Genomic DNA, 16,951 nt, shown 5'->3' on the forward strand with positions numbered 1-16,951 from the left:
TTCATCAAATTAGTTTTCGTTTTGTTCAGGTATAGTCACTGCTGATATGTTAGTTCAAATGTGTCTGACCCCTCTTTAAACAGATGACACATTGTCAGTATAGCAATCACAGAGCGTGACGTAACAAGGTTTGAAACACAGAAACTGAACTACAGCTTAAAAATCATTTATATTAGTATTCAGACGCTAGAAGCGTTTAGCTTATAAAAGCACAATAACTAAAATTAATGGCTATTTATTTATCTCATCTGTTTCAGACAGAGAAGACTATTCCTAACGCTAGCTCCCAGCCGGAGTAAGTAGTCTTACCACCACTTTACCTATTAAACAAAGAATAATAAATGCTTTATAGTGTCCATCAATCTGTTCTAAGCCTTGTGTTTTTAAATAGAAATATCACAACATCAGGTAGTAATAATCAGATCTTTCCAGCAAATTCATCAAGAGAAGAGAAGAGTATCCAAACTGTCCTAGGTGAGAGGTTAATGCAGAAACTTTTGTATCAAGCAGTAAAATATACTATTATCATTTATGAGTTGTCAGCAGGAATGATAAAGATGTTTACCGTGTAGTGTTTATTGTCGTTACGGAGGTAGATGTCTAGAGGTCAACAGACGAGATTAACAGCGTTGGGTTCGCTAATGTAAGCTTCACGAAGAAAAATGTACATCATTAGCCTTTGATTCATATTGACTAGCACCCATGCATAATTCTTGGGGATGGAGGAGTAAATGCAAGAATCTTTGAGGTAACATGTTCCTTGATTATATACATTGATATCAGAGATGGCACATGTTAATTTATCACATAAATAAGGTGTGTAAAGGGCATCAATCAAGGTCACAGGGGATGTGTTGTTTCTTTGTTTCTTAAATAGTTTTTGCTTTTGGAAATCAAATTAAGGATTTCAGATCATAATTGATGGCCCAGTGGCATTCAACGTGGTATACATGATAAATGTTTAATGAACAAAACTAGAATGTATAATAATCAATGGAGGGAAAGGAATCATGGTTTTTACCATTAACGTAAAGAAAACACACACGTCAAGTTTGATTAAAAATAATTTATATTAGTATTCAGACTAATATAGATCAAGGATGATATAATTGGCACATTTCTTGAGCCATTAAGAGGATTATCAGAAAACGTGACAGACATGCATGATGAGTGTCTCACTGTGATTCACGTGAAAGGTTTGGCAACTATGCGTAGATTCTTATTCTTATAATTAAGCTGTTAGTTATGGAACAGATGTAAAGTAGTGGTTTGGCTCCATCTGGCAGAGCGCTTAACAACGTCGAAGATCAGCAATATTTTTTTCTAGCTTTTGGGGGTCATGGCGAGTATGTGGGGCATGATAGTGTGGCAGGAGCCGTTGGTGGTAATAAGAACTATATTTTTGCTTGGATTGAAGCAAGAGTCAGTCATAGTCGGAGATGTGGGAGTCAACCATTACTAACCCAATTATATACGTAGTGTCTTCATGAGAGACCATCAAAGATAATAAGTACAAGCAATCTATATTGATGGCGTTCCACGATATGTATGGAGGACGAGGCACTGGACGACGACTAAATTCTCACTATTTAGAATGAGAAGAGAAGAGCGAGTATGCCTTCAACATCAACTCCTTCGAGTATCTATTTCCTGTCGCCACCAACATCTATCTGGCTCCTGTAGGCAAGCAGAAACCTGCCAGATATAATTTGCTTCAGGACACTCCAACGCCCAATCATCGATCGACGTCTTCAAGAACATGTTTAGTCATCTTAGAATGTAGAACTTACCATGCCCATATGCATGTGGGTAGTATCATAAGACATATAAATTAATAAGGGTTCAATGACAGTAGAAGCGCTCTTAATTACATCAGTCTTGCAGGGTAGATGAATAGATAAAGCAGGCTAGTTTGCACCTTCGTTTAATTTATATGAGAGATCTGTGTGAACCTTTTTTCCTGTGAGATTTGCACATTTTTCTCGGAAAACGAATGGTAAAAAGTACGACTAAGAACATTCCCTGACATGGAGATATCACGGAGACACCACATCTGATATAAATTTCAGCTAACCCTCTGCGACGACACGAATATATTCGTGATTTTAAACCTTCACATTAAAGAAGACAGACGGTGAAGTACTAAGTCAGCTAGAGGTGTCCACGCTTATGTGACACGCAAAGGGATATACACAGAGGCAGAAGCCAGAGTGGCAGGCACACCCACACTAGCGATCTTAAATTGCATTGCTACAGTGCTGGGAACTGACAACATATCATTTTCAATGTTAACTGCTCGTCCATCTCTTTTGCAGAGAAACAGTAGCTGATCTATAGACGCCTTAAGCTCCTATTTTATATCAATGATCCATTAATTTCCCCGATGCTCGGTCCGGTACTAAGGGTAAATCCATGGGATATACAACAGGAAAAGTGAGCTAATATTATGATTGAAATTGGTAGGCCAATTTAAATTATCCAAGTGCCACCCTCGATAAGATGTCTAACCGTACCTAGATACAAATATCTTAATGAGGCTTGTATCATCCTGAGATAAAATTTGTGTTTTAGGCTTCATTAACAGATAAGGCAATACTATTTCCCTTACGTTGATCTAATATTTTCGTCGTATTACGAACGACTACATGGCCGTACAAATTGTTACGTCACAGAAAGATCACATCAAACTCACTAACAGAAGATTCCCGGAAGAAAGATAACCAGGAAAGTCAAGTAGTATATGGCGGTCCTAACCCCTACGCTTTCAGAAAATAAGGAAGCGTAGTGATTATTGGTGAATACGATCAGGCATAACGCTTCGTAACTTCATGTGTTTACCTGTAACAGGAACAATGCGGTATCACCAGTTTCAGCCACCTTCGAAAGACCACTTGCGTAGGCAAAGCTACATACATAGCCGGCCAAACATGTTGCTCGACTTCTTGTGTTACTGTTTTATATCAAAATAAGTATATCATGAGGATCGCCATGATCCGCCAGATCCTGTTTCTGTTTGCATTCTTAGTGAGTGGACCCTAACAGGGAATATAAAGTTCTCATCGCCTTGATTGTTAGTGGAATGGTCAAGATGAGAAATGATCGTCACATCTTGTTTAGCTGCGCAATCCTATAGTATGTCATTTTACTTTTACCCATATGCAAATGACTGTTCATGATATCGCCGCCCTCCCTAATCTACATTCCACGTGTTTGCTGCCAACATAAACTTTCATGCACGGTTTAGGGATTTTAGTTACAACATTTTGAGTGCTCAGAGTCTTTGCCAGCCTTGTTATTTGCGGGCCTTCGGCGGATTGCAAAACTTGATACGTCGACGGCAATCGAAGCATCGATGTAATGTATCCTCGCAACTTTTGATTTACGTATTCTTCCAAGACGGCAATCGAGACATCAACGTATTGTTTACTCTCTTCAGTATGGCTGTTAGTGGGGACCACGAAATCTATCATTGTTTGGTAACAGACTAAAGTCGACAGGCATATTGCTGCAGATTGGGAAACATAATTGTAGCCTCAACATGTTATTTTAAATTTCGTTCGCGTTGTGAGTGTGCGTTTTTTCTGCCGCGTCTTGGTGTTAAACATATCGCATTGTTACGTCATTTCTGTGTCAAAATGACCAGCTATGCGTTGAACCTATCACTTTTTTAGGAATTGTCGTGTCGAAACAGCCGGCCGTGTCGTTTTTTACTCACCTGAGGATCTTCATACAATGCGGAGATTGCCACACGTTGCAGACGTCGAGCTTACTGGTGTTGGTCTCTAACATGAAGATGGTACATGGTTCCTTTACGGGCAATTCAGCAAGGATGATTTAGGAAGCAAACACTCATGCTCCCGACTTAATCAGTAAATGCAAAACAGTCTGGCAACTTAGGCCGGAATTGGTGACACGGTACAGTATATGGTTATATCGGCTTGGCAGCTCTACTTATGGCTAAAAACGGCTTGTTTCCATACCAGCTGCCGGTGAGAGATATATCAGCATACAGCAACACGTAGAGCCCGAGATGCCAACTTAACTCCTAGTTTAAGCGTGCCTTCAGATTGGTCCAGCGTTCTTTTCACTGTGGAGAGAGAGCAGATTAGGTGAGCGTAAAAATCACGTGGTTAACGGCATAGGTCTCTTGAAGGCATACATATGGCACAGAGTGCCACGATGCTGAGAGGAGTCAAGGTTACCAGTGCTGGAGTCATGTCTTTGCTGGTCCGTCATGTGCTCCTCATATTTATAATACAGTGAAGTGCCTAAGGGTTTAACTAGGCAGAACAGGCCAAAAGTAGAAAGGCCCTTAATACACTTCATGTTCGAGTCGTTGTCCTTGACAATTTTTCACCTAATGTAGCTTCTTCCGCAGCCGATGAGGGATTAAGGTTACCAGCAGCGCCAACAACCTTCAGAAGGGCCTCTCTGGCTTGGAGCACGGCCTACTTGGTAGCTTAGCGAAAACAATCGTGTAACACACGTTTATTTCTTGAATGCTAGACCTGATATCCTGCCAGGATGTGCCGGCTTGTGACAATGGTTTGCTGTGCGTTAATATGCTAGAAATGGCTGGGAGATCGCGCTCTCCTGGGTTGATTTGGTCATTGCCTGTTATCCTGGTTATCCATCAGATGCACATCATAAAGGTAAGCTTTAGAAAACCTAAAATGTTCCTTGCCGAAAGGTTTCCGCCGAGTATGACACTGTTGTGGGAATGTTGCAGGTTATTCACTATATTAGCTTTTCAACTGGTTCCGGAAGAAGTCAAACATTCGACTGAGCTTAACGACGCAAGAATAGTGTCAATGTTAGCTGTCCATGACAAGAATGGTTGTGTTGAAAATTATGTGATAGCGGAAGGTTTCCACCTGAAGGTTGTCAATTAGGTGGCATGTGGTTTGGTTCGAAGATTAAATACAACAGTGATTGAATCTGAAAAAGTAGAGGTGAGGCATATTGAGAGCTTTGCGGTCCCTAGTCAACGGCTTAGATAGTGCCCCTCATCCGACAAATCTACCAAGTTCGATGAACCAATCTTGTTGACATATATTAGTGGGCACTATTAAGCATAAGCGTAGTGTCCTTTCAACGACCTGTAATGCTCTTTTAAGTCATGGAAGCTAGACAATCATCCTTAACAGCTACAGTGCTGATGACACTGAAGTGGCAGGATGATAGGGTATTGGTTGTCGAGACAGATATGCTGTTTCGAGCCTCCGCTACCTATTGGAATAATTGATTTCAAGCTTTCGCCTGACCCATCGCCGTAATGATGGCGGTATCGCGTTCGTCAAGACCTCACAACCATCTCAAGGTGGCTGGTTTGCCACAGAGGTTCCGCGAGTGTCATCCTGTATGTCCGGGTATATGCGCACAGTTTGATGCAGGGATTTAGCATGGTATGTAGATAGGAACTAGGTACATGCTCATGATTCTACCCTGATACTGTCAAGAGCAGACTTTTAGAGAAGAAATCAGGTGCTTGTGAGGATGGTGTTGTTGAAATTCATGTACGTGGAATAACCTTTCACCGAGCCAGGACTGATCTCGCAGAGAGGACAGCACAACGTCCATATGGTAGTACCCAGAAAATAAAGGATTGCCGGAGGCTAACGTTGGTGATGTCCCCTAATATTATAATTTTCCGCCTTAATTCCATTTTATCTTGTTGATTCATACCACGTCTGACTTAAAACTGATGACCTATGTCGTGTTAACGACAAAGTAAAACACTAAAAGACTTGGTGCAAACATTTGGTCAGCTATACTAACTTCGTAATGATGCCAGATTGCAATCCAAATGGGCCTCTTGTGGCATCAGGAAGAACAAATCAAACTGTTTCGCGATTGCCTAGACCATCTCGATGGTGATAAACATGGTTTGCAAGCTAACCATTTGCAGCTGGCAAGCATTAGTGCGTTATGACCGTCCATGGCGCACGTGATGATATCCATGGCTCCACCATAGGGTGAGTCTGACATTTTCATAAATCTCTGCATAGTCCAATGTGCGATGTATCCATGAGATTGGACATATGTATATGTTTGGCTATCATCTCGTTGGACTTGGTGATAGCCTGCTTTGAGAGGTTCGACAACGCTGGCAAGTTTTTCCATGCAAACTAACGCGAGCCACATAACAGTCACAGGCAGGGTTTAGCTGTTCTTTTTCGTCTTTGTCGCATTTTTGACCAGGTCCCTCTAGTTCAATGAGCATCCTTCTATAAATGCGACCCGGTGCATTCTGTTGTTCTTTTTCGAGTCTCTCTATCTGCTGTGAAAGCATGTCATAAGTACTTTGCTTCGAACCAACGAAATGAAAATTTACACAGCTCTTGAGCCCTGAGGATGCGTAAACGCTGGTCAGTGCCCATACACATTACTGTTTATGTTTTCCTCCTAATTGTAACGCTAGTTTTGTTAGTAAACTCCATCGTCAATTATTGTTGCGGCCCTAGGTGACAGACGTATTTTGGGACTGACTCAGGTATTGACTGAATGGTGGTTGTGGCAGAGCTTGATCTAGAACCGGCTTCCCCTTATTTTATTAGTACCTGTTGCGTCATTTTACGTCGATCCCGGGCCTCAAATTGAAACGTCGTTGCTAGTGTTATGCCTCCTCCAGCAGTGTCACAGGAACTATCCTGGGATCTGTCCTCTCATAACATCAGGTATGCATAGATTTCCTCTTACGCTGATGACATTTGCTTATATCCTTTAGTTGATTTTTTGTTTGAATTTGAAATCTCGTAAGTTACTGCCCCTTGTGATACACCTTTTCCGGTCATGAGTCGATAAACCCTGATCTTAATGTTCTTATCTCAGCTTTTCATTCAACAGAAGCTTCAATGACAACATCTTGGAAACTTATAGCGGTATACTAGTTAATCTACTTTGAGCCTCTTGGGCGTCCAACAAGCTCCATTAGAAAGACTCTTCATCATCGCAGCGTCATAGATGTTGATGGTGTGTTGCACAATTCAGCTGTTTTGATTAGATGGATCGTAATCTGAATAGTTTTTGTTGTTTTCATTGCGTACCCCTAACTCTTCATTCATTTATTTTGAACATCTCGCTAAGGAAATAGGTGCATATCAATGAACAGGGCGTGCTAATTAATTAGCGTATATAGGTACTTTGGATTAAACTAGATATTTTGAAAGAGGTGAGTTATAAATTTTGCAAGGCATCAGCCAGAAGGAACACGTTATTTCTTGAGGGAGATGCCAACCTAGTATGCCCAGGGTCTTACATCCAAAATTATCACATACGCCCTAGACACGCTGGTAGTCCTTAGAGGATATACTCTTACTCCTTCGTATGTTGTACAAGACCTCAATTTAATATATCTGCGTCAACTCAAACTGGTATCAGCCATCCATCTACTCGTACTTCCTTATACCCTTGGCGGTTCAGGAAGAGATATGTTCGCTCTATTTGTATATCGGGACTTGTTGCCTTGGAGCTAGCAGTCTGATAACTGGAATTGACTGATTGGTCTAATAACCACTATTGATTATGTACCCATCCGTTTGCAGTGAACACACCTCTATCATCCATACGACCGTCATTTCTTTTATATCATCTGCCCTCCAATAGTTCCCATGATCTAGTTTAAACACTGCTGGGTTACCTTTTAGTGGTTAAACATGGAACTCTGCCTTCAACGCTACATACGTTTGTGTTTGATTGTGTGTGTGTGTGCGTGTGCGTGTGTGTGTGTGTATGTGTGTGTGTGTGCTTATATATGATCAGATGAACACTGAATCCTTTATATGAACCATCCATCTTCTTTTTGTTTATGCAGAAAATTGAGAATACTATTACAATGGCAAATCTGATAGCTAAGGAAACGTGCTAATCTCATTACATACCATATTACCTGTTTGCCTTTTTAATTGAGACGTGGCTACTTACAGTAGATAAGATAGGTGAAAAGTTGTGTTGATTATGTGCGCACATATTACAGGAAATGTATCTTGGTTTCAGACCAGAGACTAATAATTGTGAAATTATACAGCAGAAGATCAAATCTTTCTACGGAGCACCTGTGGTTATTTTCTTTCATAATGTGGTAAGTGCCGTATTTTTCCCAATGTATTCGACGTTAATAATTTATTTGACAAAATATATCATTAATTGTCATAGATTATGCACCAACAGATCAAAGAACATGGCGCCGAAGTTTTTGTGTTCATTAGTTGTGTTCTTTCCTGTTGTCAAACATTTATATGATTATAAAAGTGTGTTTTTATCCTAATTTTTGGGTCTAACGCGTCACAGATATAATAATGTTGAAAAGAATATAATATCATATCAGTGTTCATAAAAAATTATTTTTTCAGACAATTAACAGCAATTTCACAAAATTGAAAGCAAATTATCCAGCAGTTCCTGAGAATAAAATTATTCATATTGGAACAATTGGAGGTGTTTAACGTCAATCTTTTAATTGATATATAAGCATTGTATTTGCTTACTCCAGACATACCTCGACCCTCATATATGTGTCTTCAAATTTCATAGTTGATGGAGAGTAGCAACTACTGACTTTGTAAACTGAGCTGAGCAATAGTAAGGTTAAAGTTCCGAATTGTGAATATTGAGATTACGATATTAAATAAAAGAGAATAGTCTGCAATATATCAATTATAATTTGTTTTCTATAACTATTGTGCTACGTATAAGCAATCTTCACTCACTATAAGGTGGTCAATTTTAGCAAATACGTAAGGTCATATATCCCATTTCATTAATGAATGATAATATTTTCCATCAAGTATACTGGTGTTATCTTTATTCCACCACCAGATAATTGCATTTAGGCAACGGTATATTACTACTCTGTTCTTCCCATCTTCAAATCAGCACGTTTCGCATACAGTCCGTATATCAGCTCCAACTTCTTTATCCTAATAAAATGTATTCAATTAGTGCCTAATATTTATATTATTCGTATAAGTTGAGTCCACATGGAACCTTCAAAGACCCAGATTTGACACTGCATGCCGCAAAAAAGACCTTGGTCTATGCAGCTTGCTTGTATCAGAATTAAATATCTGAAACATATTCATTGCTGAACTGAAAAATAAATGTCAGAACAGACAACTACAATAATAATACAATATTAAATTTCCACCATCAACAATATTCAGGACTGCTCATATTATTATATTTTGTTGCAGATATCCTACATGCTATTTCTCAGTTTATACAGCTATATTCTAATCAGCAAGTTTGACAGATATCTGTCATGGCAGGAAATTTTACTGTGCGTGTGGGTCTTTACCATTTTCACTCAGGAGATTATACAGGTGCGTATAACGTTCTAATCAGACTGGCAATTCTATAATACAAACAACATAAGCAAAGATAAATCACAGACGATATTTGCAATACCCCGCCGGGTTGCATACAAAGTTGACATGTGGATTGTAATGTGACGAATAATGTGTATAGTTATGACAATGTGCTGCGAGTGTATACTTGCATGAAGTGTTCTATCTTTATTTGAATATGTCCATTATCGTTTTGCATGCGTGCACAATAGATGTAGATTGTACCATAATAACCATAATTACATGGTAAGCAGCAATTGTGGCTTAAGCAGATCACACTTGTGGCTGTAGATTAAGCTGGATCAGATGAGTGTTAATGTTTCTGATTTAAAGCTCTACTGCTCTGAAATAAACTAGAAACTGAAAGAACCATTTTTGGTTTTAGCTAATGTGAATGACCAGTACATTATTGAGTGTTTTCAGTTTAATTTATGTATGGATATAATATATGAGAATCTCAACTATCGGACATTTGACTGAACACTTTAAATGAACAATCAGATGTCAGAATATATAATTTTACAAGTACTTTAATCGGCCGTACCCTAAATGCATCATATATAAATACGGTCAAATAACAAAAGAATATTCATGAATACATACGTATTTCACTTGTGGTATTATGTAAAAATAAGTGAATCTTTTCTGCAAGACATGGTGAAAATATCCATTGTTTTTATGTAGTATTTTCCACAAAAATAATCTGAACTATGGTAAGGAACCGTTTTTAACGTGCTCTGAAAACATCCAGCACAAGAAGCAGGTTTAGAAGTCAGAACCATCTGCTATATGACAGACGTTTTAAGAATTTTGATATCCTACCCCATTAATATATATATATGGATAGTTGCAATCAGTTTAATTTCATGAATGTTGCATTCGAGTGACACCCATAAAGTTTAAGTTAAAGTAATTTCATATCTTTTGTGTCTATCATTAACATCCTCCTTTGATGCTGTGCAAGAAAACTATTCGGATAATAATGCACATAACACCTCTAAAGTCTTATTTAAATTTTTTGTCATGTAAAACAAACATATTATGACACATCACCTTCACAATTTTTTGCATATATAGCCTAACATTCTTCTGACGAAAAATATATTGGGATGGTGTAAAAGTTTGTATCCTTGAATCATGCATAACAAAGTACATATAAGTTTTTAATCATGCATAGCAGATTCTATTTTGTTTTTTAATCATGCATACTAAATCGTATATTATCTTAGAACAATACATACAACATTGCATATTATATTCGAATCATGCACGTAAAGTTGCATATTACTTTTATTCATCCATAACAAATTGCATATTGTTTTTAAATCATGTTTAATAAGTCGCATATTATCTTTGAATAATGCATACAAAATTGCATATTATGTTTGAATCGTGCATAACATATTGCAATTGCAATTGCAATCCCTTAACTGAATATTGATATTTAGCCACTTGTTAGCTTATAGAATTAATATCACCAACGTGTTTTCCTTGTGAAAACGTTACTTGGCTAAAGGGAATTCCAATCAGAATGCAGCAATTTGCTAAGCCATTTCTTCTAAAGGATTAGTTTTTCTTGCAGCATTAAACTGAACGGTAATTTTTGGCCAGAATAACTCTTACTTTGAAATGTCACATGTCATATATATCTTGTACCCTCTCGTCCATTAAATTTTCTTTGAAAAATCGCGTTCACAAATATTTTGTTAGAAAATGACCGTGACGAAACCCTTTAAAGGTGCGTCTACAAATACAATATTGAAAAAGAATCTTACATGATAGTGCTTTACAACTTCTGCCATACTTGCAGAAGTTGTGAAGCACTATCATGTAAGACTTTTTAACGCAACAGAATCAAAAACTATTTCCCAATAGAAACCCGTAAAGTATATTAAAGCGCATATATTCATCCACCTCTGGGTTGTCATTGTACTTTGAGGATCAGTTCTGCTCACTCTGTGTTTGATGGGCTTTATAAGTTGTAGGAAAGGCCAATATATGCAGTTTAGATTGGTATGTTATTTATTAATAACTTTGTTTACAGAACTAAAACTGCTCACTAGTTATTGTGCATCATCTTCTCTGCGATTATGTACCTGAGTTCTCGCAAGATTTATTCAAGCCCTATGTTGCACTTCACCTGTTGAGATCAGCAGGAAGCTAGGACTGAGCAAATTATAAAAAACATTTCCATATCTCTGTTACATTCCTCTGAATAGTCCAATGCTCTATACAAAAACTAAATAGATATGCTATGAATTTCGTTGTTACTAATATATTATATTACAAAAGATGTTAAATGAAGATATAACTACAGTTTTGCGAATTAAATCTCAAATAATTCGAAATGTCGGGTCACAAGTACAAACGTATCCAGCTTTCCTAATCAATTCCAGTAGTCTTCTATATATATAAAAACTTTACATGATCTGCGATACAAATAAGTTTCTGTACAAACCAATAATTTAACTCAAATTCAAGTAAACATTTTATTTACTTCTTCGAATAATGGCGTAAATCAGATAAGCATTAATTTCAACCCTCATTTACGAACAAAATTTATGCATGCAATATAGATATCCAATTCATTTCACCAAAGAAAGTAATCCACCTTGAAAATCGAAATCTTGAATAGGTATTTACGTATCATTAAAGTATTGAGATTATGATATCTAATGAAACTACTTCTTTAAAAAAATTAAATGCATTTATCATAGCATGATTTTACTCAGGGCGTATTGTGCACAATATACCCTTTTATTTTTCATGATTCTAATCAATTTATTGATCTAATAGGTCTGTACAACACCGTCAAAGAACTGGACTAGCCGACTTTCCAATTACATAAGGGATGGCTGGAATATATTAGATATCGCTACGTTATTTCTGTTTCTGCTTGGAATGATTCTGAGGATTTTTGATCACCCGCAAGTAGCTCAAGCTGCCCATATAGTCCTCGGAGTTAACCTGATTACGTTTTACCTGCGACTGTTGCACATTTTCTCTGTACACAGAGAACTTGGACCAAAGCTAGTGATGATATTCCATATGGTATGTACGTCAAGTATTTAAAATATAATGTGTTAGTTTATTGAGCCAAAACTCTTTACATTTCATCTGTTTAATATCTAAGTTTACTTCAATAAAAATATATCAGTTAAATGAATCACTAGATTCGTGCAAAGCGATTACAATCGAGGACAACATTTGAAATTAATAGATTAAATTTTCTATTTACACAAATTATTATCAGACTCTTTTCGTAAAAATAAATAACTCTTCGTTCAGTGTTTATTACGTTTTCCAATAATAAATAATGTACTCTGCATATATAAATATTGAATGTATAAGCATCTTGGCTAGTACCATTCACAATTTAAGAAAACCTTTCATTCAAGAACCTTTACCAGATGTGATTGATAATTAACTTGTCATATTGATCAAAGTTTGCCCAAAAATATGTATATATATATATATATATATATATATATATATATATATATATATATATATACAATTTCAAGGACTATTACTGTTAAATTTGTTTAGCTTCATGGGATTTTTTTCCGGAAAGTAATAATAAAAGGAAGGAAGACACGCCTTTTATATCAATGATGGTTTAAGTTTAGGAAGTGATCGCAGTCGTTTCATTGATATTACATAGATTTATATGAGTCTTTTCTTATGTATATTATGGGCAACACAACGGTTCAATTTTGAATTAGTGTTAAGACGATTGAGGCTATGTTTGAAACAATATTTTAATACAAAATTATATAAAATGTCAGGTTATGTTATATCTATTTAATACGTACATTTAATACTATTTTACAGGTTATTAAACTAGCTTACTTTGTTATGATATTATTGGTTTTCATTGTGGCTTATGGAATTGCGTCGCATGCAATATTGTACCCGCATACGGAACCCAGCCTTGAAATTTTAACAGAGATAATCCGGCGGCCATACTGGAATATTTACGGAGAGCTTATGTTGGATAAAATTGAAGGTAGAAAACTAACTCTGTGACATCTCATATATATATATATATATATATATATATATATATATATATATATATATATATATATATATATATATATATATATATATATATATATATATATATATATATATATATATATGCCAGTTTCTGTTATTGTATCATACTTCTTACTGAATTATTACAGACATGACTATTTCTTTAAAGACGTTTGGAACAGTAGCAACAAATGTTGCTTTTTGTTGTCAAATCTGGACACTCACTTGTCTAGATGTCATTTCAGGTACAAACGCTCATATTACATTCAATAAAGAGATTTTGATTTTTATGGTATAGTATCGTTTGCAGATGCCATCCAACGTATTACAACATGTTCACTGTCATAAGGTCTACCAAACGTATAAACATCACCAGACAAGTATGATTAGTTATGGTTTAAATACCTGGCTATGATCATATTAAACCTAGGAAAGGCGGGAATCATATTTAGTGGATGTCATGATATATTTGTCAATAGGCAAAGATAAACAAGTATAATTGCCTTTAGTTGAAGCGTAGCTGGAACAGCACATTTGGACACTGAACATGTTGTCATTAATGGCAATGTGTACTTACATACATTGCTGAATAGGAATACGCTTCAATACTCAGTAAATGTACGTTTTCCATGTCGATAATGGCAGTACTTCTTTTGTTATCCCTCTCTATGTATGGATGTCCCACAATATATGTGCTGATTGTTGACACTGTTATTAAAGCATAGGAATTACACAAGTACCTAATAAGCTTGTTATACGTATTACATGTTCACACATGCAATGTCATCTACATCACTTAGCGTTCAATAGGTGTTTGACATTTACGTCCGATTTGCCTGATAATTAGCACCAAAAGTTTTACATTAAAATATGCATGTAATACCTTTGGAAGGTTCTGCGGATTGCACCAATGATCCAGAACTGTACAAAACTGGGACATATTCGCGCTGTCCAACGGAGTCTGGAAGATACTTTGTACCCGTGCTGATGGGAGTGTACATGTTGATGTGCAACATCTTGCTGCTTAACCTGCTGATCGCTATATTCAGGTACATTTAAATCAATTTCAAAATAATACACAAGCGTCGCTAATGACTATGCATATTTCTGCACATAACCGAAGTTTATTCTAATTTGCGTGATCGTATTTAAAGCAGTTGCTGCAAAGTCAGATGCGAAAACAATCACACATTAATATAAATGCATATTAATATGTAGCTTTGCTTGTATATAATAAAGATAAAGTCATCTTGACACATATACACATGTGTAGCATAGGTGAGAAGAAGTTACGAAACAGTTTTAACGTAACAGCATATTCTGCAATTTGATGACTTTTCTTTCTAGTTAAGTTGACGATATTTAACGCATTTGTTACGACTGCTTGCAAATTAATAGACATAAATGGAGCTATTGTTATGATAATATTACGGTACTATGAAAACAAAGCAAGGAAAACATGTATGCACAAATATACACTAAAGCAGTGTGAAAGGGCGATTACAATTTGTAGGGAGAAAAAACAAAATCTCAGACAGATAAAGTATCATGTATGCTGTAGATGACTGATTTTACTATGCATTGTTTGAGATGCACATGTCATTTGAGCTTTGCGAAGCAAGAATAGGGAAACCTATGCGTTCGCTGTTGATAAGGTGATGCATTCTCAAATAAGTCACAATCTGCCTAAACACCCCTCAGTCAGTATGCAATGAATGTTTATTCTCTTAGGAATGAGTATCTCGTTATCAAAGCCATCGTAGTACCGACAGCATCCATTAAAAATATTTTATTCTACAAACACTTAACAAGCCTATTTGGGTATTCTGAATGGAGTTTGATAACCAGTAATTTTTTCACAGTTGCTGCAATCAAGAACATCGGTTGTAATATCTATTAAAAGAATTTAGGAGTGAAGTTTTATCCCAGCCAGTTGTGAAAAAGTATACAGAGATCTGTCACAGAACAATTGGTCAGCCGTGTCCATTCTTCTTCGTCTTTCAGACCAATTCCCTAGTACAAGATTATTGAGCCCAAATACGCTTGCCAGATATCACTCTATGTTTATGTGCATTTTTATCTGATTTTGCTTAATGTGCATTACATAATTGTGTCAGTTGTGTTGGTATATCGTGTTGTTGGTATTGGACGTCATGTATAGGTCTGCGTTGTTTAGGATTTGGTTCTGATCAGCTGGCACACTATATGGAATATCTGTGTTACTAGAACATGTCATATAAGGTCTGGTTCTAACATAATATTATATGCTAGATCTGGGTATGGTCTGCATGCGCATTACGTGACATCATATATCTCTCTTTCATATTCAGGAGGAGTGCTGATATGATTGCATGCTATTCTCGTCGGCTCGGGTACTGTGACAAAACTGCATTATCGTAGATGTTTCTTATCTATATTGACAAATTTTCCTGCAGATATATTCATTGGCAAGGGCTCAGATTAAAAAAGCATGAAACAATGATACAAATAGAAAGAATCAGATATTTGATAATTTCCCACTAAACCCCTTTCCTGCAGAAACCAGAAGCTTGCTCTGTTTACGCTTTACTGGCACCCCAGTTGGAGAGGGAGTTCAACGTTAGTTAAAAATATTAATTTTCATTTCTTCGGGGCAAGCCGATATTAACATAACCTGGTACAAGTGTGACACATCCTAATCAGGCTTAATGTTCTGGTTAACTCGCTATCGAATCACCATCTTGCTTTCCCGCATCAATACCCTTTCAACAAATGTCTTTCCTTCGAAGAGTTCTTTTTAATCAGAAATTCTTTGCCCTTTAAGCATCTGGCTCTTATGTGGTTAAAGAAATTACTGGCACCCCAGTTGGAGAGGGAGTTCAACGTTAGTTAAAAATATTAATTTTCATTTCTTCGGGGCAAGCCGATATTAACATAACCTGGTACAAGTGTGACACATCCTAATCAGGCTTAATGTTCTGGTTAACTCGCTATCGAATCACCATCTTGCTTTCCCGCATCAATACCCTTTCAACAAATGTCTTTCCTTCGAAGAGTTCTTTTTAATCAGAAATTCTTTGCCCTTTAAGCATCTGGCTCTTATGTGGTTAAAGAAATTACAGTTAAAACTGCTGTCCGAACAACTTTTAAACCACAAGGTAAGGAAAAAACGAGCCATCCCAAACGCAATATCTGAAATGAATGGTTATGAAAGTTGGTATGAACTTAGTTCATTTCCACCATCATGAGTTTATGTATCTCATGCATGCTTATTGGTCCACTTTAAAATCATACCTGTCAATTACTTTTCATATATGTTTTATGTTACAATACCTTCCTCTCTTATTTAGAATGCAGCGATATAGAAATTCATTGACTGTCCGTTTTCTGTCCGTAGATGATCAATATCTGTAGCATAAGCATTGTACACATTACATGCAAGTTACGCAGAGGTGCATTCTTGATAATTATAACATTTTGTATTCAACATTTTGATATTAACATGAAAATTAAGTCAAGAGTCGAATCAAACTAAGAGTACTCGATCCTTGGTTAAATTATTATTAAAACTAATGCAATATTTACAA

The 16,951-nt window shown here is 36.6% G+C and overlaps 1 protein-coding gene across 1 annotated transcript in view; it reads left to right on the plus strand.

The window, feature by feature from the left end:
• The first annotated feature begins 4,571 nt into the window (after positions 1-4,571).
• LOC149791805 (transient receptor potential cation channel subfamily M member-like 2) overlaps positions 4,572-16,951 on the plus strand; it is a 15,297-nt gene continuing 2,917 nt past the window's right edge. Inside the window, exons 1-5 of the mRNA XM_089969474.1 lie at positions 4,572-4,652; positions 9,192-9,320; positions 12,141-12,395; positions 13,179-13,353; positions 14,278-14,434. Coding sequence (XP_089825600.1) covers positions 4,572-4,652; positions 9,192-9,320; positions 12,141-12,395; positions 13,179-13,353; positions 14,278-14,434 — 797 coding nt within the window. The remainder of the gene's footprint in view (positions 4,653-9,191; positions 9,321-12,140; positions 12,396-13,178; positions 13,354-14,277; positions 14,435-16,951) is intronic.

This window comes from Sinohyriopsis cumingii, chromosome 9 (assembly GCF_028554795.1).
Source record: "Sinohyriopsis cumingii isolate HCF-2022 chromosome 9, ASM2855479v2, whole genome shotgun sequence".
NCBI lineage: Eukaryota > Metazoa > Mollusca > Bivalvia > Unionida > Unionidae > Sinohyriopsis > Sinohyriopsis cumingii.